Raw genomic sequence first — 23,894 nt, 5'->3', positions numbered from 1 at the left:
TTAATTGTGTCATTATTTGTTAAATCCAAGATAGTATGAAAAAAATATGCCTTTTGGTATTTTCTTCAAGGAAAAGGAATAGAAAATACTCATTATACCGGAACCTTAGTTGGTACTTGCTACATTCTACAAAACTTGTAATTAAAATGTGGATATTATGATACATGTATATATATGGTGTACATGTAGGACACAAAAATATATTTTTCAAAGACACTTGTGCACATGAAATGTTAATTTGTGCAGAGAACTTATCTCCTGTGGTTAGCATTGTCCTCTGACATAAAGAATCCCTCCACTTACTAATATATAGTGGAAGTCGAGAAGAGAGCAAATATAAATTGTATTCACGTAAGCAAAACAGTTACATTATGGATTAGTTTACTCATCATTTATCATTTCCTCACAGCAGACGATGTTGGTTTATGCTGTACAGCGGTATTGTAACACACAGTGCAAGACAGAAAAATCTCTAAACAAACCGATCTTGCACCAGTGATAATGTGAGATGATAAGTCTTGTACAAGTAAGAGATAATGTCATGCCGATGAGATAATTGGCTAGTGCCTTTGAGGAAACATGGTAATAAGGCATCATATTGTATATCAAAATTGTGTCGTGTAAATTTCATACAGTATTGTATGATACAATATTTATTTATATACCACTATACAATACAATATTGTATCATGATTGGTACAATATTGTCGTTTAATATAAACATATGATATATGCTACGATAAACAGTGTTTTAGTAATACAATTCCATGTCTGATTGTCATATGATATAGTATCACAATATTGTACCATTTGGTTCAATTTTGCATCATGACATGATATTGTATCATGGAATGTTAATGTATCATGATTTTGTCAATAATATACAGAATCATGTAAAAGGATATTGTATCATAAAAATGATGATGCATTATAAGATACAAAATGTTGTACATGTATCATGTAATATGGTACAGTAATATATCATATCATTGTACAATATTGTATAATGTAATATATTTTATCGTGTGTCATCTGACCATGTATAAACCATATTAGGTCAACTTCATCCCATGTAATGGTTGTATCTTGCCAACTGCCTTTGTATAAATGGCGAGTAATGAATATACATGTAACGTTGAAAATTTAATGTTTTATAACAATGTTACAAGTTTCAATTTGGACACAAAACCAAACATCATAATACTCTCAGAGTGATGTCATAATGCTCAAAGGGAGTAATATTTCATACTGACTGTGTATGGAATATACATGGTCTCCACGTGACTGCTGTTATCCAATGATTTCCTTACAAATGAACAGGAGGTACTACTCATAAAAATTATACTTGGTCCAGCATCAAGATAATCGGGATCAAATATGAAACTGAAGCTACCTCTATTTACACATCCAGTTATATTAACTGTATAGATATTGACTAGATATGAACAGAATTTACTTTATTTTGTAACCAGCTCTAGGACCCCAACACACTTCGAGTTGTTCAAAAATTTTAAACCTCCCTGACCATCTAGATGATCAAGATCACTGTCAGTTTCTGAAGCTACCTCTGTGATTCATTTACATAACATTAGTTAAATCAACTAAGCAAGTTTGAACAAGTACTATTATTTACATAAACATGTGACCTGCCTCAAAAACCTTAACCTTCTTTTGGCTCAGATTAAGCATCCAAGTCCGTAGAGTGCATCAGTATCAAAAGATGCAACATCTATCCAAATTTGATAAATTACATGATACAGTACCTGGGTTTATCTACCAAATGTCACCTGCTCCAAAAACCATAACATCCTCAATCATCTGAAACCTTCAGTTAGATTCAGCATTCAAGTCTGCCAGTTGTATATGTGTCATAAAATGCACCAGCCACAAAAAGTTTGATGAGAATGTATAGGATCAGTAATAACTTGGATATGGCCATCAAAGGGCACCTGCTTCAAAAACTTTAACGAGCTCCAAAAACCTTAATTAACCTTCTCCAGCAGCAAAACCTATTGCTCAGATTCAGCATTTAGCCTGTACGTCAAGTGCTTAAGTATCATAAGACGCACAACCCATGCAATTTTGGTGAAGTTAGGACCTGTAGTAACTTAGAAATGGCTATCAAAGGAAACTTGCTCTAAAAATTTTAACCTGCTCGAGCATCTGAAATTTATAGCCCAGATTCAGCATCCAAGTCTTTCAAGTCCATAAGTATTCCCGTTGCACCATCCATGCAAGTTTAGTGAAGATAGGACAAGTAATTAACTTAGATATAGGACCTGTTCCATAAACTTTAACCAGATCCGATGCCAGGGGTATATAGAATAGGCTCTCCTTAACTTTGTCTCAGTGAGCAAATATTACATAAGAGTTCAAAATGTACCACTCAAATGTCCTTAATCTGTGAGGAATAGATGCACTCATTTAGTTTCACAATGTTTCTGTGATGCAAGACATGGGTCCATAATCAGCTGAATATATTTGCAAACAATTTACTATTTTATTTTTGCTTACAAATAAATTGTACAAGTATTAAATTTATCAGGTGGGCAGTGTAAGAGGGTTGTCCAAAAAGTTCGTGGACACACGTAATTTTATTCAAAATACTGGCGCCATTATCAGGAAAGTACTATAATATTTTAGTACAGAGTATAGCAATGTATATGTACAAAAATCAAAGCAATGTCTTTATATATACATTGCCTATACAGACTGCACGGCCCAGTCTGACGTTGAGTTATAACAACTTTTCTATAACGTCGTAGTCCTACAGGTTTACATTAAATAAATATGCGTCATTCACCATCTGGTCGGAGGGTTCAATCGCATGTTCCATCAAAATATTGCTTGTGCCACTTGTGGATACGTAAACTCGAACTATTTCGATGTATTTCCTGTTTCCTGCATCGTATGTTTTGATTCTATCGATTCGCCACAATTTTATGATGGAGCGCTGGGCTGCGTTTAACGAAAGAACTTGCGACCAAATTATTAAGTGCTAGTTAATCACAAACTAATCAATAGTCTATATATTCTAATGGCTGGAAAACTTAATTGTGGGAATAGAAATATTTGTAAACAAATGGTTTTATGATAATTTTGTTCTTTACAGATCATTTTATGAGACTGTATAAATATTTACGACTTTGTCATAAGTTCTTTTGTAAAATGCAGCCCGGTGTTTTCAACGTGTTTGAAATGTGAAATTTTCAATAAAGAAAGAAGACTTTTTGGTTCTGATATTAAAATGTTTCTTTATCTGTCAGCGAAAAACATCATACGAGCAAAACAAAAACATTGTAATTTGATCACAATCTGGATCAGGAAGAGTGTCTTAAAACAATTTTGCATAATTTCCATATAAATGTTAAACATGCAGTTCCTGGGTAAATAAAGATCTGTTTTAATTTTCACAATGCACTATTTTAATTGTACTACCTGACAGAATGACATCTATGTTATTAACACATCTGATACAGCGCTACCCTACTATATCAACCAAGATATGCATGATAAAAACAAAATTGTCTAAATCTGACCCATAGGTTATAAAACGACTGAAATATACATTTAAATGAAAACATAAACACATACATGCAAATATAATTAATTTTTTGAATACATATGTTGAAACAATTCTTCACTCAACAAAATCGTATATTATATTCTACTTGCTCAAGTAAAAACAAAAATAATCAAATAAAAAGTTGGACAGATTAGGTGAAAAAAATTGGTTTATTAAAAAAAAATTATTATAACAATTGGATATGATTAATTTATCACAGGTCTTATGACAAAATAAATTGAAAAAATAAATAAGATAAACAGATCTACATAAAATAAATGTATAATATACAGAGATATTTTTAAGAGACGAGAGTGTAATATAAAAGTATAAGTACATGTAAAATCTGCAAATATGTTATATAACTCCTTAAACACCTGTTCCTAAAAAAAAAATCCCTTCCCACCCTCAGTCATTATTTTAACCGTCACAGACATTTCAGTAAATGTTTAAGGAAGATATTTACTGCAAAGTGCTAAGTAGCACCCCCCCCCCCTCCCCCCACCAAAAAAAAACCCACCAAAAACAAGATATTAAAAAAACCCATACAACTTTCAGCCATTCAGTGAGAAGCAAAAAATCACCCTGTTAACCTTACACCATTTTTTTCTCAGTCTACAAATCTTCTTATAATATCACAACAAAATTAAGCACTGGCAACATCAGACATCCTGGGACTAGATATCAATATACAATGTAGATATGGCATCGATAGATGAGGAAAGCAGTATACTTGTATAATTTATCTAACAATTAACCCTCACAACAATACAAAGTCTTGGTTTTTTTTTTTAAATTATGATATTATGTATGCATGGCATTTGATTGTTTTGTGTCATATTTATCATTCTTATTGTAATTGCATAAATTAATAGCCATGAAATAAGCACACACAGGATTTTATCTAAAACGCCAAGTAAAATAAAATAAACCCCATATATTTGTGCAATTTAAAATAAAAACATTATCTACAGGAAAATAATTTCAGTTTTTTATAATAGAATTAAAGTTTTTCACATTTAAATAATGCCTTAAAATTTCAATCTTCTCTGTAATACCATTTTCTTGAATAGGTGCAAAATCAAGTTTATCAAAAAGTGTTTCCTATCATCCACTCTTTGAATGCTTGCAAAAGAGTATAAAAGATTGAATCACAGAATACCTGTATAAAACTTCATTTGGCATACAAACTACTAAATGCTGTTAAACAGTATCACAGTCAATGTTAGTACTAATAGTACACGTACAACATCTAGTGTTTATATGTTGCTCTAAAATGATGAAGATGTATATGATTCGTTCACACTGCTAGTTAGAAAGAATTTTCACATCTACATGCATGTAAATAAATTTTTTTTAAATTTTCATGTTACAATAATGAAAATTTGTATCGTACTTCTTCACACAAGATTTACAGTACTTTTCTAGTCACTTACTGACACAGTTTACAAAACATTTTGGGTATTATATGCATGCAATCCCCCTCTAGCTATGAATATTCATAATATTTATAAGCATAGTAATACATATATGTATAAGAACTCCTTGTTCCACGAAATGTCCATGTTAATGTGATGCTCTGTTCATTGAGTATTTGTTTCCTTTGATTTCATCACAAACTGATGCTCAATCTTTGATAATAAAATGTCAGTCTGAACTTCTTTAATGTATTTAGAGAGTTGAAAGTTCAGCCACTACAACTGTTTATAGTATGTTGATGTGTTGAGGTTCAGGGTTCAGAGTTCAGGGGTTAGTCATCGATCCAGAACACGGTCAGTTTGCTGGGAGAGAACCTCTGGTCTCGCTGAGACTTGGACGATGTCGTCTTCCTCTTGATGTCCAGGTACATTACAGTAGAGGAATCCTACAATTTTACATTGTACACTTATTTTACATTGCATTTTACATTGTTTACTACAATTTTACATTGTACACTTATTTGACATTGCATTTTACATTGTATACTACAATTTTACATTGTACACAATATTTTCCATTGCATTTTACATTGTATACTACAATTTTACATTGTATACATGAGGTGAGAAATAATTTAAGGTCCATGGGCCACAATGATCACCTGAACAATTGTTAATTATTGCAAGGATCAGATCAAAATGGGTAAAGACCCATGTTCAAACAATTCTCAATTCTTCATAATAACTGAATCACAAATATCATAGACCCTGATTATAATGGCCATTAAGCTTTGAATGAACAAAGAATGAAATAAAAACTATACACTTGGTATCTGAAGGAGAAGTGTAATAAGTTTAAATATACACACTGATCAAGTATACTGACATGAATGTATAATTTGTCTTAACTGGGAAAAATTGATAGATATATTACAAAACACTCTTTATAAATCTAAATTTAAAAATCATACGCTTAAAAATATTACCGGATAAAGAAAAAAAGTGTGGAAAACTGAAGTGGGACAGACAGACGGACGGACGGACTGACGGACGCAGAGTAATGCTATAGTCCCCTCCGGTGAAAACCGGTAGGGGACTAATAACATAGATAGCAACACATTAATAGACGGCTATAGACCCAGAATAAATAGGTTCCTGAAGAAGTGTACAGTACTTACTGGCGCGGAGTTAAGCTGTTTTCTGATTGGAGTCGATAACTGTCGGAGGGGGAGAGGAGGGCCTGGGTAGTCGTAAAAACTGGGGTTGTGGAGTCTGAAATGTACATCAAGCATTAAACATCGGAGCAAGATGACAACACTGATTAGCTATAAGGTTTTTATCTCTTTCACTCTTGTCATTTAACAGTTATCTAACCAGAGAATAGGGAAAAACTTAAACGTATTACATTACATGTGCTTTCCATATCACTCTGTCATAAATGAGCATGTCATTTGAAAAATCCATTCATATTGAAATTCCTCCAATTAATTGCCTTTGCGATTAAAATTACAAGCAAAATACTCAGTTTGTCTGTTAATATCTACTTTTTAGCTATATACACTTCATGAATACTGTATTAAGGTTTATTTCATTATCAAATTACATTAACTCTATAAGTATATCCCTTTGGATTTCTTTTATTTTTACTTGCAAGCATCTACAAGCAGCAAGTGCAAAAGTATAATCATAAAATCACAATCGTATAAAAGCTTGCATGAAATGTACTACCGGAACATGGAATTTGGAGACTATATGTTTCCTAAAACAATCAAAGTCCTAAATAACAAGTGTTATTTTATAATTAGTCAATAAATTTTTTGCTGATCACTCAACTGTACACACAATTAACACAATTAAAATGAGAATGCATGGGGGGAAAACAGTATATAACGAATGCATTGGGGGTAACAACAGAAATGCGTTAGTATTATAATCATGATGTAAGAAATAGACTGTTAATTCAAATTCAAATCTATTGTTATCCTGTTAATGAAAATCTACGAATTAAGACGTAAGGGGATCCATCATTCACCTCAAATAACAATGATAAACTGATGCCTTTTAAGCATAAACTCCATTGCCTCTCAAAGCACAAAAAATCCAATATACATGTATACTTAGTGTTGGTAAATGATGATAAATAAACAACAGCTAAATCAGTCTGGCTTAATATAAAAACAGCATGTCAATTAAGTTTTAGATTTAAAAAAAAAGAAACTGCATGTTCACACTCCGCCAATTGAAAGCAATAATAACACTGTATTCACTATATATTAAAAAGTTTTACAGAAGCTGCCCGCCATCACGGCTAGAACACTGTCAGTTACATGTATGTATAGCTTACATACCCCGCCCATTGAGAGAACCCTGGTTTGCAACAAAACAAAACAGCCATTGGCAAGGAGTGACTCAAATTAATATAACTGACAATTTCAAAATAGGAACAGGGATCGCTTATAAAAAGCAAGTGCAAGGATGAGATATGAGGAATAATCTGACATACATCATATAATTAACAAGCCTGTCCATATATATATATTCAAAACACATAACTATGTAAGAGACATCTTCTTATACTAGAGGACCATGGGCTATATTGCTCACATGGGTAACAGTTCTCGAGTAAATATTGTATCCCCATATTAAACTCTGAATTTCAGTTGTGGCAACACTTTGTAGTTCTCTAGATTTTTTAAATACTTTTATATTATCTACCGTATTTTCCCGACGACTCGTCGATGCGGACGACTCGTCGAATTGCCCATTTTTAGCCAAAATTTTAACAAAATCCTATGATACGTCGATCTCAGACCATACGTCGATCTTATCACTTCAAAATGGCCTATAAAACTGCAGTAACATTATCAGTGTATGATGCCACGATGTCACCGATATTGCTACTTATATTATTAATGATTAACATTTAAACAATTACGCTTTATACTTATGCATCAAATTTTCAAATACTGGCAACTTCTACAAAGTCGCTTGCATTTTAAACAATTCCCGATATCGCAGGTTATGCAAAACTAAACTTACTTTGTCAGAAATATTTTATTCCCAAGCATTAAAATAAGTATCCACTCTGACTATCGCCAGTGTATTCGCCATTACGTAACCAGCCACCTGTTGACTCGGCGCGTGGTCAATGTTTGTTTAACAATTTCCGGTGTCATAGGCATGCACCTGTCTCGTGTCGGACTTCAAAGGGGGATCTCAAGTGAAGAAAGCTTAGCAATTACTATGATTTAATGAAACTTGTTTACTTTGTATCCAGTAATGCAGTTATATACACGCTATTGTTTTACATAGACACTGTTAGAAATAGATCGATCATTTGTACGACTTGATAATGACGATATACGACATACATCATTTCATAAAAAAATTATCTAACAATAATCAAAGAATTGGACAATAATTAATGAACTATAATCACTCTTATAAAGGTACTCTTTATATACACAGGGAGTGAACTTGCCGTAAAGATCTCAGCCTTAGGGCAAGATAATTAACACAACCGGTGTCAGCCTATTGTATAAACAGTAGTATTGATAATTGCCGATTACGTATTTTAAGATTGAATTTGACCATTAAATATTTCTGATTTATACTTTCCACTAACAACTCTTTACAAATAAAATAATTAAATTTAAAAAAACATCCCCCGTACCTACTGCAATATTTTCTTCCATTCAAACTTGGATTCAATTTTACTGCGCAATGTTATCTTCCTACTAGTGATGCATAGAACCATGTGACGATGTGTTTATAAAAACGGAACGGTAAAACTTTTAATTGATTAAGGACAATGTAACATTTTTTAATAACTGTTGTTATTATTATGTATTTAAGTGTTGACAGATGAGTGAAAATGATAATTATTAAAGATGAACAGTGAATTCAACAACGTAATTTTCAATCACACAGCCAACTCAAGATGATTAAAACCAAGATTTTTAATGCTATTTTTAAAAATTTTCTGACATCGAGCCTACGACAAGTCGAACAAGACGATAAGTCGGGTGCTCTGCTTCAGAGGAAAAGAATACCGACTAATCGTCGGAAAATTACGGTATGCATTCTGGTTAAGTAAATACAAATTTATTTAAATCATTCTTTCATACGATGAAAATGTGTCCATGAGCCCCATATTGTTATTATGAATGATTTAATGATGAATTGATTTTACTAATCTGCAATGCAGTGATAAAAAACTGCTAAACTTTGTTATTGCATAACCAAAATTTTTCCTTTTAATTAATTCAAAAGTTTTTGCAGAACGCCTTTAATATTCAAATAGAAAAATGGTGGCAGAGAAAGCCTAATTAACTACAAGCCTTGGCTATCTGAGAGAGGTGCTTGGTATGATGTACGATGCTGTGTAAAATCGTGTATATCATAGAATATCTCATCCTTGTGTTTGATTGGCTGTTAGCTTTGTGACACTACTTGCCGTTACCTTGGTGACAGTCTGAGAGTACTGCCCTCTATACCATGTTTTCCGCCACCAGTAGAACTTGTGCCAAAATTAACTGTGACAACACAAAAAGACATGTTACTACGGTAACACCAGTGAAGAATACGGTACTGGTTTGTCACACTTTCTGCTGCTTACTAGTTTTTTCTAATTCATTTTCTATTTCCTTATTGTTTTTATCCATATTCAATTGAATTATTTTTGTTCATATGAATTCTTACACATAGTACATGTAATAGCAAAAGACATTTCATCAAACATTTAATCAAAGGAAGGGAGATCATATTTACATTACGTGTATTTGGTCCTGGTGCAATTTTTGAAATACCATTTGAGTTTGTCACACACAAAAAAACAATCAAACTTGAAGCACCAATTAATATATATTTATCTAATAAATTAATGATATCCTTAAATCAGACTTTAAGTTGTCCAAAATTCATTGTTTAAACCACATTTAATCAAACTATAAACATTTATTGTTATTAGTTAATAAAACCAATATTTACCTTAATTATCTAATTAATTATCATAAACGCTACATGTGTATATCTGTGTGTACTGTATGCATGTATAACAGAGTAATTGTGTTGTGACTTCCACCATAAGTATAAGGCTTGCAGTTACAACATCAGAGGTATAGAAGCTTGCAAAACTCATAAAAACTAACTCCCCAAACAGGTTTTTTTTGGTTTTTTTTACACCAATTCTATTTTGAATCACATTAAGTTATTTTTTTTCCTTCCAATTTAAATGAATTTCTTTTATAGTATACCACACCGAATTTGAAACATTTGATATACATTTAAACGGAAAAAATCTTTTTCACTCCTTCTAATGCTATTGAGAGCCAACACAAAATCTGCAGTCAGATGTATGGATTTAGAAGCAGACTTTGATAATACAAAGGCCACAAACCAATCAACAGCATATTATATTAATATAACAAGAAAATCAGAGTTCGCTGCCAGAACGATTAGATAATAGCCACACTCGCTAACTTGCCTGTCGCTACACCTAAGACCACTGTAATATAAAATAACAGTTAACACACTGATAAAAAATATGCATTTCAAAGTGGCAACAGTCTTCATACCGGTACAGGTTGACTTTTTCTCTATCAAAGAACAACATATCTGATACAAATTGTATGTGTATTAACTGCATGATACAAAACAAGTAGAAGTATTAGACCGAGAAAAAATAGTCCAAAATTTTCATAAAAGTCAAAAGATGTCATGCTTTATGCAAGGCCTAAACTTCTACTGCATAGGACTAAGTCCTCTAAGTCTTCAAAATTGATAAAAGCTCTGTGTGGTCTATTCTACTTGAAGTCTGCTATGTCATACATGTAGCAATCAAGATGGACTATCAAACTGTTAAAAATACATGCTCCTGCTAATAAAACACTGGTCTATGCCTTCCTAAATGTTAAAGCCGAATTATCACAGTAAATGGACAAGTTGACAAATTTGTAATGCTTTCCTACAAGAAAAGCTTTATTAGCCATCGCCTACAATTCAACAGCAGATTACGTAATGTTTACAGCTACATCACTTAATGTAATGTTGACGGCTACATGGTAATAGTAGAACCTACTTTATCATCTAATATTTTGTGGTGAGGATTACACAGTCCTATTCATAAATAACAAGCCTGCGTTTGGTAAATATTTACATGTATTCGGTATAGAAATTTAACCTTTGACCCCTTGTGATATATTTCAAGTTGTCTATCACCATTGGACAAAAGAACTGTAAGGAATGGTAGATATTGATTAGCCGTACAAAAATACAAAGTCAGAACATGCAATTGATGAGTGATAGTTTTTGTTTAATCATGCAGAACACCGCATCCATCACCAAGTGAAGAAAAACAAGTGGCCCATGGGCAATATCGCTCACCTGAGCAACAATAGACATAAGAAAATCTTACTATTATGGAGTCATATACAAAATATCTGGACCATATAGTGTAATAGATCCTGTTTAAAAAGAATATCTATTTTTTATCCCCTGGATATTCTTATGTTTCTCATGGAACAAACTTGAATCTACTCTACTTGAGGATAATTCTACATAAGTTTCAGCTTTTCTGGCCAATCGGTTTCTGAGAAGAAGATTTTTAAAGATTTATTCTATATATTTTGAAATGTAAAAATTTGACCTGATTGTGGCATCACCCTACCCCAGGGGTTCATGATTTGAAAAAAAAAATTAGAATCTATTCCACCTGAGAATGCTTCCAAACAAGTTTCACATTTTCTGGCCGATTGGTTTCTAACATTTTTAAAGAATTACTCAATATATTCCTTGTATGTAAAAATTTGAGCCCCCCCATTGTGGCCCCACCCTACCCTCCTGGATCATGGTTTGAAAAAAAACTTGAATCTACCCTACCTGAGGATGCTTCCACATAAGTTTCAGTTTTTCTGGCCAAATTGTTTTTTAAAAGAAGATTTTTGAAAAATACCAAAATTTTTTTTAATTATTCCCCCTTGAAAGAGAGCGAGGCCCTTCATTTTAACAAACTGGAAACCCCTTAACCCAATGATGATTTGTTCCAACTTTGGTTGACATTGACCCTCTAGCTCTTGAGAAGAAGTCAAAGAATGTAAAAAGTTCTAAGACATACGCCAGACAAAAAGTCATCAGAAAAGTTCATTTCAGCTTTTAGCTCAGGTGAGCTAAAAAAATGAAATCAAGTGATTACAGATAGAAATTTGAAAAAAAAGGTAAAATCAAGTTAAGTGAGTGGATCTAGAATAGTCTTTCAAACTTACATTGCACATGTGTGTTGTACATTAGTGAGGCGCAATTTGTAACTTTTAAAAACATTAAAATAATCACCATGAAATTATCATTTTTCATTCTTATTATTATAAAATCATGTCAATTTGAACGATACTTTTATTTAAACAAAAATTCTAGATCCACCCCAGAAAAAATTTGAAAAGATTTGATTGTGTGATCAAACAGGGTGATGGAGGCGGGTGAGTGGAGCCCTGGCCTCAGGAAGCTGGGTTACCTTGCCCCGTCTCATCTGAAGACGGAGATTGGTTAACTTTTCTCAGAGATTTACGCCTTCTACGTCTATTCTTAGCACGCTCTGCCTCACTACTTGTGTCACTGGGCTTTTGCTGACCTTTATTGGAGGCGGCACTGCCCAGCTTGGGACTCTGGTTCACCGTCCTTCTCTTCATGTACATGTACCGTCGACGACGCTTGGCACTCTCACTGCTACAAAACAAACCATATCATGAGCAAAGTTTAAACTGCTAGATCCAGAACTGAAAAACAGGGTTCCGAAAATTGTAACAGCTTATATGACATATTCATGAAATATTTCGCTACTAAATGTAACAGCATAAAGTAAAACTCTCTTAGTTCTACCATGAATAAATTTTTTAATAAAAAAGTTAACAAATATTCACAATGATATTACTTTGCATTGTCCATTCCGTTCATATCATTTGGGGGGAGAGGCATGGGTGGTGGAGGATAATTGCCAGGGGTTGAAGGCAAGTGATCCCCTGGGGTGACACTGGTGTGGCCGGCTATGTGGGACCCCAGTGGAGAATCATTGTTGACCGAGAGAACCTCTGCACTGGCCTTCCTGACTGGGTAGGGCTGAGGGGTTCTCTGGGTGTAACGACCACTGCGATTTGGCACTCGAGGGGGAGATAACTCGTGAACTGTTGGAGAGGTCAAATGCATAAACTGTTGACCTGTGGGTAAGGGTATTCGACTAGGAGGTCCTGATTTCTTCGAAATGGCAAGCTGAAATTTGAACATCACCCAGTCATATACATGTGATTATATTAATGATTTTGAATAAAACTGTTTCTATAAAAAGTTTATTTTTTTTTTTGTGCAAAATGACAAACTGAATTTTGAACATAATCCAATCAATTATGTGGTGACTAAAACGATTTTGAATAAAACTTTAAGTTTCTGTATATACCTATTCAAACATACATGTATGACTGTCAATCAATACTTGAGATAAAGAAATGAAATTACAAGGTTGACATGTTTGAGTGGGTTCAGCTTCTCTTCGTCCAATGTTCTGGTGGCTTTTTCTGCTGAGTACTGCCTGTGGGTGGTGGCCTCCGCGGTGGTCATTGAGAGGGTGACCGGCTGGTTGGAGGTGGAGCGGGAGGTCTGAGGGGGGACATAGTTGGTAGTAGTCTGCCGTTTCCTCTGCTGTGTCTGAGTATTCAAATTCGGCCTGGCAGCTGTAAGTGCAAAATTCAAAGAAATTAAACAACATGATTAAGGCAATATATCTGTACTGTATTCACTTACACTGTACATGTACTTAACATTCCTCACCCTAGATAAATACACAACCAAATAGTACGAAAGAAAATTACTGAAGATTTCAATTAAATGTAATACAGATGTAAATACTTGACCACAGAAATTTTTTCAGAAAACTAATGTACACGTATTAAGGCCTTAGGAAGTCATAAAAAATTCAAATTCCCAGGTATTGGCTATTTATAACAGCTTCTCTATAACCTTTGACAATTTTATACACCTACCCTCTCTGACAGGCCCAAGCTCCCTCTTGGGAGGGTTGTTAGCTGAGGAGTCCCTCCTATTGAATCGTGAGGCTGACCCACCGTTACTTGTGCCACTATTAAATCGGGATCCTGTGGTGTTAGTGCTGTTGTTGAACCTAGGGTTACCGATCCCGTTACTGGTGTCCGTGGAGTTGTTACGGGAAAACGGAGCCCGGCTGTTCTGGTTACTGTTGGTTTTACTGCTATTGTTACTGGTTACACTACTGAAATGAAAAACACAAATATTAATACTAATTGTAACCAAACAAGAAAAAAAAGATGTCATTATCATTCAACAGAAAAAAAATATAAAATGTGACCATTCAGATGTGTATGAAAATGCATACCTATTCAATACCTACTAGTTGGCCCTTGTTCAATACAATATACTTACTTGTTCCTGAGGTAGGACTTGGAGGGGTTGCGAGGAATCCTGGGCCCGCCCCTCATGCTCCTGATGTACCGCCTCACACTCTCCTTCACCCCGGTCAGATGGTTGTGCTCGGACATGCCAATACGAGACCAGGGGTTGGACTCATTATAGTCTATGGCAGCTATGGCTAATGCTTTACCCACCTACGAATGAAAATAAATTACATTTTAGCATTAAAGTACAATGTTTTAATGACATGCATTATGCATAGACAAAAATTATGATTTTACACATACAGGTGCAAAGAAAAAGAAATTGTTATGTTCCTTACTTCCTCAAAGTGAGCCTGAGTGTACTTGGGAGGGAACCCAGCCACTGGGGGAGGTGTGGCCTTGCCGTCGTCCCCCTGAGCTGGGGGGACAGGATTCACCATTCTCCCCGTGTTATAATTACATTCCAAAGTGTAACTGAAAGATAAAAGAATAGGTACATCTTTTAACTTAACATGATGTTTCCTATCTCAAATTACGGTCCTGTTACTTAATTCTTTCTAGAAAAAAGGATAATACCAGGTAATTTATTTCATCTGATACTCTTAAAATACTGCCTGTAGGTCAGAATGACTTTGATTGCTTTGTGTAGTAATCATTACTGTAATAATATTAATTTAATATTACCACTTTTTCAATATATATGGATGATCTTTAGCTTCGTGTATTAATTTTATGACTTCTTCAATTGTTACACACTGTAGTTCTCAATATCTGTGGATGATTCCTATTACTATGTGCATTGATACATATATCATGACTACTTTAGTTGAAATATTTCTCTATACCTATGGATAATTCCTATTGCTTTGTGTATGGCCACTCTTCCACTTCCTTCTTTGGACATTCCATCTCGCTTGTCTTTGGCATACATATTTCTCTCAGAGAAATTACAACCGGTGAAATCAAAATGGGCAGTATTCATGGAGATCAGCTTGGGGAAAAGCATATTATCTACCTGTAGAAAAACAACAACAACCCTTCTATGTGTCTCAGTCTGTATACTTTAAAACATGCATGAATACTAATACTAGTACATGTACTATAGGTTACTGAATAAGAATACAAAGATTTGTACAAGTTCTTACCTGAGTATCTTCATCTTCAAAATAATTTCCGTAAATAAAGCATCCTCTTTTAGAGGCATGCCCATGCAGATCAACATAGAATGCAATGCCACTGTCACAGGGAGGTATTTGGAGCAGGGAAGTGTCAGAGAGATGTGGGGCATTGTTTCCAAAGGAAGAGGAAGCAAAATCGTCCTCATCCTCCGAGCCTTCATTCCCGAGGTGCTCAGTGTTGTACAGATCCTCGGTGTCAGAGTCGTTGAGTCCCACGCTCAGTGATGTCATCATGCTGAGTCCTGTCATTTTCCCGCGACAATCGTCGGACATGTTCAGCTCTGAGAGGCGCAAACGTAATTCACTGTCCACCGTCTTCCTCTCATTTTTTAGAGTCACATTGCTCAGCACACTACTACAGGAAGACGACATGTGAATGCTGTCGTTGCCCATCAGTTTACGAGATTCACTTAATGTTGTGTCCATTCTGTCCAGATCTCCTAAATTCAAGGGCTCGATCCTCATCCTACCAGAGGGGGGCATCAGTCCCCCGTCATGTGTACTGGTCTGGCTAACCCAGGAGTTCTCCTTGGGAGGTAACGAAAAGGGATCTCCATGTCCATTCTGAACACCTCTGTCTTTACCAGCAGAATAAGCACCATTCCTTGCCATTTTACTGTGATTATTCACTTCTCCAGCATCGTGATGAATAACCTCTTTACGAGGGGTGGGGGGGTCGGGACTAGAGGTCAAAATGTACCCTGGGAAGTTGATACGGATATTCACACTGTCGTTTTCTCTTACGACCCTATTTTTCACATGATGATACACTAACATACTTTTCGAGGCATATATAGAGGGGTGAAGGTCAATGCTTGGGTCTAAGTACATTCGATTCAAATTCACTCCCCTCTGGTCAGTTCTATAATGCCCTCTTTGAACACCATCTGGGTTTAATATAGGTATAAACTTGAATACATACTGTCTTCTTAAAGCTTTGGCACGTGGGTCATTTTCTTTTAGAATGAACTCTAAGAATCCATTGAATACAAAACTGGCTGGCGTTTCCCCTGGATGAACTCTGCTACTCAGGAAAAACACCTTTAAAGAAGCAAATAAAAAGCAATAATTGACTTTGTTTTAAATTACTGTACATACTCACATTCAATATGCCTATTGTTAGCAAAAATGAAAATTTTCAATCTTTTTTTTTTTTTAAGGAAATCGTATTCACCAAGTCAATCCTGCATGCATTCTTAGAAAATACAAATGACATCCATATCCAGCCTTGTTTATTCTTGCCATTTTCACATTTGAAAATAAAATATCTTACTCTTTTTCCATGAAATTTTCTGCACCTCTGAACATCTTTTTCAGGAAACAGGTTATGATCAAAGCGAGGCTCTGTTTCAGAGCTGATTCCGTGGCAGGAGCTGACTGTTACCAAATCAATGCGTAGCTTGTCTGGTGAATGACATAGCAGTTCCCGGTGGTAGTAGATTCGGTCTTTTGGACTTAAACAGAGAAAGAAGCGAATTATCCCATGTAAATCTGGACCAAAAACCAAAATTTGTACTATAGTCTGTCCCAAGATATTTATGCAGCACATTTGGATGATTTTTTTAATAAAAATACACATACATGTACCTGTGAAAGAAGTACATTTGAAATAGTTGAAAGGGATAATTTCCAAGATAATTTCATTGACACATTAAAATCTTTCACTCGGAAAAATTCACAGGAACGAAAAAAGATTATAGATTATCGGAGATTTATAATGGGGAATATTTAAACATTAAACATTAAACATTAACATAAAAAAAACATTATACAGAGAACGAGGACTTCACATTTTTCAAGACTGTACCTCACATTTTATTATACATATAATACACATGTATATTATTTAGGGTGCATCTACTGAAACCTTGCCTTTGGCACAAGTCATGTATTACAAATACACTGTACATAAACAATGAAACTAAGCAGCAGTAAAATCAAAAGAAATTATTGACACGCTTTCATGTTCTAAATCTACCTTGAGCTGCTTATTTCTTTGCAGTGAGCAAATCTCTTGTCATATTCGTTTAACCTCTCCTGCTGTTCCATGTACGACCAAGGATAGCAGAAAGCAAAGTAGGTAATGGCTCCCTTCACATCCAGAAAACGATAGGTGAAGGTCAGAATAAACTGACCATCCGCATTCTATAAATAGAAGACATCAAACTTGTCAAATCTGTTGAATATATCTGTCATGACGAAGTCACTAAAAACAAAAACAACTCATCATGGAATGCAAGTTGTTTTACAACTCTTTTACACCAAACACAGATTTACCAGTAGATTCTCAAATTCTCAAAATATTCCCCCATACATTGTACCTCTTTTCAAATAATGATATGCAAATATTTTTAAATGAATATTAAATAATTGGGCAACATACATGTAAATGTGGCACAAAAAGCAAAATACTATTTCTTTTAGCATTGTAAATTTCTTTTTTTTTACCCCAAGTACTTAATTCCTCTATTTCATCGATATCATTCATCATCTTGTGTCAAATTGTGTAAATATAAAATCGCGAGCATCAAACCTTTTTTTTTTTTACAATTTCATATTTTTTCACAACTGTCAGAGAAATAAAAGCAATATTTTTAAAAAATTTGCGAGTGGTGCTTCTCACGATTTTAGGAATTTTTTTTTCATATCAATAGATGGACTTAATCAAAACATACGTACCTCATACGAGGGCCTGTCTCTAATCCTCTCCCACCTCGGTTTTCCAGGGACCGTCTTGGTGAATGGAGAGTGACCCTGGCTGTACAGCTTGCCCTGTCTGTTCAGATTCATGATGTTGATCTTAATCAGGCGATTCGGTGCCCATCCCCTGATGCCAAAATAAAACCAGGATCTGCAAAAGATAAAGCAATTGTTGTTTCAATCGTCATGCATGTAGCATTCGTAGCATTTCTTCTCGTACTTTTATTACTGAAAATTTGCCATCCCACAAGTCCTTCTAAGCAAGCAAATATAGCAGTTGTAAAATAAATGGTAAGTACTTGTAAGCCTCGTTCTTTCCATGTGTTCATAACAGAATCTACCATTGAATTTAATAAATAGTTGTAAATCAAAAAAAAAATCTATAAACATTGGAACTGAGGTGTTTTTCAATCCATTCTTCTGATCAATTTTTGCTTCCAGTTGGAAGAAATTTCATGTCTCCTCCTTATTTATCATCCCTACACATACAAACCTATTTCCATTCTCAAACTCTGTCCCATGACAGTCTGGATGTGTCCAAACATTAAACTCATAGTCAGGCCTTGGCTCCCCGTAGTACTTCACATTATCTAAAGTAAAACATGGGATGATTACATGTCAAGTGAAAATTAATTAAACTGTTACAACATTGATTCTTTTATTTATATCTATATACATGTATAAGAATTTAAAGCAAGTATCAACAAAATACAATTGAAAATGTGCAGGAAAACCTATTAACCAGAAAACAACGGATTATGTTTAGAAACTTTTCATAACACAATGTCTAATTTAACTGACCTTCTTCGTCCTCATCTTTGGACACTTTTTCCACCCTTGCTAAGTTTCCGGAGTCAAACTTTGAGGTAAACAACAGTCCTCCAACTCGGAACTCAGCCATTATCCCTACCTACACCTGCAAATGAAAAACATCAGTAAATTAATAGCAGAAGCATACATTTAAAGAGGCTTCATTACTTTAATTTCTTATAATGGCAATAAATATGCATGACACACACATACATATCCATTCATTTTCATAAATTTTTTTTATCAAATCTTTTAATTGAAATCAATCACGCAGCTTTATGGAACAGTTTATTAATAATAATGCTTTAAAAGAATCATTATAGGCTTTTCTATACATTGACAAATCTGTCAAATTAATGATTATACACGATTTATGCCCCACAAAACATTAAATGCATTGGACAATGAATGTCATGTGTTATTTACTTTCCTTAAGTTTCCATTTAAATTTGAGATTGAGACACACATAGGAATTGCGGAATAGCCATGCAACCATGATACAACTAGTAACTTTTAATATCTTGATCATTTTTATCAACTTAATACTTTCGCTATCAAATGAGGCAATGATGTGTGTATCATATAAGATTTACAGGAACCTTCCCTGGCAGTTCACTTTGAAAGATCAGAAGAAAGTAGAGCTCTTTATACAAAATTAATTATATAGTACATGTATAATCACTGATCTCTTCAAAAAAGGTTGAATATTCTCACAATTTAAATTTGATTGAATCTAAGTCTTGTTAAAAATTCATTAAATTAAAAGCTCTGCAAATTGAGCATCTCTTTACCTTGACAGAAATTTTATTCACACTTATATAGCTTATTTTATTAGGTCTTTATATAACTAACAAGAGCTAAGAGGAAAACAATTTGTGATGCCATCAATAAATTTACTGTTATTCTTCGGTAAAATCTTGAAGTTAAACTTAAAGACTTAAATATATCTCATAATTTCTCAAGTATATTTTTCAATTAAAAAGTAAGTCATGTATTGAAAGATTTTTGTGTGTTTAAAATGATTCAATACATTGAGAAACTTTGCAATGCCCACATTTAACAATTCATTCTTTATATTGAATTTAAATGTCTTTTGTGTGAAAATTCACACAGTTGGATAAAATAAAACTCAAATATGAATTACGATAATGTAAAAAAAAAATTACAAGGCCATGAGACAGTCATTGCATGCAATACTTTGATGTACAGATATTGAATGAAACTTGCTTGATAGAAACACACTAATTATAGATAATGTCATTAATTGGGATGATGGTCGATATAACTAAATGTCTAATGGTATCCAAGTACTTTAGCTATACAGATCTTAACTCAAAAGAGCATATTTATAATATGAGGTACATTCATTTTACCAGTAACGGAAATTTGCCAGTATCAAATGATTTTTAGAATAATCATTGGAGAAAAACAAAGTTAAAGTTTTGAAAAATCCTATTTCAGTAAAAATAATACAAAAATTAATATTTTTTCAGTGTGTGGATCAGTTGTTTATCATTTACATGATTGTTTTCCACATCATTTACAAATTAAAAATGTGTCCCAGATATTTGAGCTGTAGGAGGTACAAGGCAGAGAAAAAGAAACTGTGAAAACAAATTTAACTCTATCTAAAAAGATTAAGAGTGTTTATTAATTAGTTTAAACATCATATCTAATGATAATTAAGCTTTGAATAAAATTATGAATTCCAAAAGAACCATGACAGCATGTGTGTTTTTTTGTGTATAATTTCAGTTCAACAGAAGCTCTAAGTATATCATTTGGTGGTATATATTGACAGATATACCGGCAAAACAAAGGAAAATCCCAGTTATTCATCTTTAAGAATAAAAAGTGTTTTCATGCGGGCTTAATTTCACAATGTAATGCAAAATAAAAACTCTTAAATAATGTAATAGCGTTTTCATAAGGCTCACTACTGCCACACTCCTACTAGCACTAACTAGTGACTTTTGCTCAGTTGGTAGAGTTTTGGTTTTTAAATTGAGGGTCCAGAGTTCAAGTCTAGTTGGCAGTGCGCTCATTCCTCTTTTTCTATATCATTGGCGCCCAATAAAATAACCCAGAGAGTCTCGGGTGAGATTTCTAAGAGATAGAAATCGACTCAAAAGAAAAGGGGAAGAGTATATATTAGTTGGTATTTCAAGGTTCGGTACTGCCATGCTCCTACTGGCACTAGCTAGTGAGTTAACCCTTTAGCTCAGTCGGTAGAGCATTGGTTTTTAAACTGAAGGGCCCTGATTTCAAGATTGGTGTAGTTCATTCCTCCTCTACTTTTACAATATATTCATGCAGTCTCAACTGTTGGCAAAGACAGAAAAATGAAAATAATTGTGACCAAGTCCAAATCAAAAGTTAAGTCATTATGACTCATCATCAGGTAAACATTTCAAATTAAATACGGTGCCATTAAATCGTTGTTAAACAACTTGAAAATGTTTTAAAAATATCAGATCCTCATGTATGAATGAGGCCTATAGATGGAGGCAGTTGAACTTGACTTGGCAATAAACATTTACTTTGTGTGTCTGTCTGTTGACAACAACCCCTAATTTAGGGAATTGGGACATCCCACGTGTGTTTTTAACCTTGTGTTGTGCATGAACTTTCAAATAAAATGTCAATATCAAAATAAATTAAGACGTACGAATATTTCAATAGCGATGTTTTTACAATATGCAAGTATTATTCTACTGCTTTAATATACTTGCCTGAACATTAATATAGTTATTCCTTGCACATGTGTGCTTATTCTGTAGACAAAAGATGGACAAAGCGAGTCCTGATTCAGTTTCAGACATGTTGTAAACTAGGTGGTTGCTGACCACGTGATCTATTTACGACCATATGATTGGTAACATTAAACCGTTAGGTCACATGATTGAAAGATGTCGGAAATGTAAACAAACGAACGTCAAACATATCAATAATATTTCTGTAATGCTTTGTTAATATAGAATGTAACCTTTCAATTCCTGCTTTGGAGCAGCATTTCATGACTTATAAGTTTAGTTATGTTACTTTTAACAAATCTCATCTTTAATAATTAATTTTAATAATTTAATTTAATTTATTCCATTTGACATATTTTAAGTGCAGAGCAATTTTCGGGAAAATCACTTTATTGGATAATAAGTCTTTTTAATCCAATATAAAAATTAAATTATGTCTAGACGACCCATTACATACAATTTTAATAAGATCAAGCTCCAAGATCATGAAGCAGTCTTAGACTTAAGTCAAAAATTGTACAGTCTTTATTATGACTGACTGGAATTTTGACTTTAAGTCTGAAATTGCTACGATACCTGAGGCCTGGTCCCCATGTACCGCAAATCAGTGAATTTTTTTTAAAGAAATCATTTCTGTACTATTTAAAGTTGTTGTTTTTTTTAAGTATAAGGGATGAACTTTTTTCAAGTACATTGACTTACAGCTCCTATGGGATAGCTGACAGGAATAATCAGTTGAATTTATATCTGGTCTATGAAGTTAATTCTAAGGTTCTCTGTGTATAATGGAATATGTCATTGGTAATGTCTGTTCTGTGCATAATGTTTATGCAGATATACTGGTATCTCCATCCAAACACAGACCTACCTACTGATAAATAAACTTACTATAATGAAAATGGACTTTCATAAAAGAACATTAATTTTTACATTAAACATCCCCCTTTCCATCTACCAATACATCTTGAAGTGCCATAATTAAACAAAATAACTAGTACAAAGTTTGTTCAACAAATAAATATGTTTATTATCTGGACAGTATAGTTTGCAAACATTGAGGACACATTTAGAATAGTAATATTGCTTCCATGTAACCAAAAAGAATTCTAAACAGAAAAATCAACTCTTGGACTGTACCAGAAAAAGGGAAAAATTAACATGGACAGAAATAATCCTAAAATAAATATCTATATTCATATATTCTTCAACAAAACAAAATATTTATTTACTATATTAACAAAATATAACTGTATTACTTCCAACAAAAATGCCCTCTCTGGTAAATAAAAATTTCATAACAAAGTGGAATGTTATAACAAATATAATTGACTGAAGTAAAACATAAGAAACAAGACATCAACAACCAGTAATAATAAAATAAGCACTGTTCCAAAAATATACACTGAAAAAAATATTAGATAATGAATTTTTAGTTTCAAATAAATGCCAACATATAAGGGATATGGAGAAGACTACTTAATTCTTTAAAACTTCTGAGTTTCCTTCAAGGGAGTTGCGATATTAAAGTAGACAGCAAAATGGAAATACATGTATAAACCCGGTACATGTAAATGAACATCATTTGCGTACAACTAAATTTACATGTACATGTATATTGAGTATACAGAAACACACAGTAAAAATATTCACTGAAAATCTAAATGCTAATATTAAACTCACAATGCCCAGTAGAATAGATGCTGAATCTTGTAATAAGAACACAATTTGGTTCAAATACCATACATGTATTTCACCTTTAAATAAAGACAAAAACCAACCTTGATTTATTACATGCCAATTTAATTTAAACTATTTAAATTGTCTTCATTCTGGTATTAATAGCGATAGAAATTTAAAAAATATATCTGTGAAACATGACCCAAACAAACAATATCTTTTTGTTTGTATATAAATTTCACAATATTTTTTTACCCATACCCAATAATTAGAATCAAAATAATGTGTACCGGTAAATCAAATAATACCTATTAGATAATATAACCTAAATATTGCATGAAATACACAATACTGTGGAATCACCATTGTTTGTGGGGGAC

At 33.5% G+C, this 23,894-nt stretch overlaps 1 protein-coding gene across 12 annotated transcripts; it reads right to left on the bottom strand.

The window, feature by feature from the left end:
• Positions 1–3,227: 3,227 nt before the first annotated feature.
• LOC128166253 (cytosolic carboxypeptidase-like protein 5) lies at positions 3,228–21,936 on the bottom strand. 12 transcript variants are annotated; one of them, XM_052831289.1, is made up of 19 exons: positions 21,817–21,936; positions 19,076–19,190; positions 18,768–18,864; positions 18,254–18,425; positions 17,553–17,719; positions 16,848–17,028; positions 15,542–16,615; positions 15,242–15,411; positions 14,735–14,870; positions 14,425–14,606; positions 14,010–14,254; positions 13,486–13,700; positions 12,908–13,242; positions 12,491–12,702; positions 10,469–10,489; positions 9,446–9,518; positions 7,332–7,350; positions 6,162–6,255; positions 3,228–5,429 (listed from the first exon to the last, which is right to left on the bottom strand). In XM_052831289.1, exons 2-18 carry the CDS (start codon positions 19,173–19,175, stop codon positions 6,172–6,174), a joined length of 3,483 nt encoding a protein of 1,160 aa, XP_052687249.1. In that variant the 5' UTR covers positions 19,176–19,190; positions 21,817–21,936; the 3' UTR covers positions 3,228–5,429; positions 6,162–6,171. The 12 variants fall into 12 exon arrangements, with proteins under 12 accessions (XP_052687249.1, XP_052687256.1, XP_052687247.1 ...); XM_052831296.1 differs by having other exon boundaries at positions 12,608–12,702; XM_052831287.1 differs by lacking the exon at positions 7,332–7,350.
• Positions 21,937–23,894: the final 1,958 nt, after the last annotated feature.

Source organism: Crassostrea angulata, chromosome 10 (genome assembly GCF_025612915.1).
Source record: "Crassostrea angulata isolate pt1a10 chromosome 10, ASM2561291v2, whole genome shotgun sequence".
NCBI classification, from domain to species: domain Eukaryota; kingdom Metazoa; phylum Mollusca; class Bivalvia; order Ostreida; family Ostreidae; genus Magallana; species Magallana angulata.
Note: the sequence above shows the minus strand (reverse complement) of the source record. Positions and strands in the feature narration are given on the sequence as shown.

Coding starts and splice junctions, on each gene's coding strand:
- LOC128166253 (XM_052831287.1), bottom strand. CDS start 19,175: ATGGCTGAGTTCCGAGTTGGAGGACTGTTGTTTACCTCAAAGTTTGAC. Junction 14,607..14,734: donor CTCAGGCTCACTTTGAGGAA/GTAAGGAACATA, acceptor TTTCATTCGTAG/GTGGGTAAAGCATTAGCCAT. Junction 9,519..10,468: donor GGTCTTAGGTGTAGCGACAG/GCAAGTTAGCGA, acceptor GTGTTGTCACAG/TTAATTTTGGCACAAGTTCT.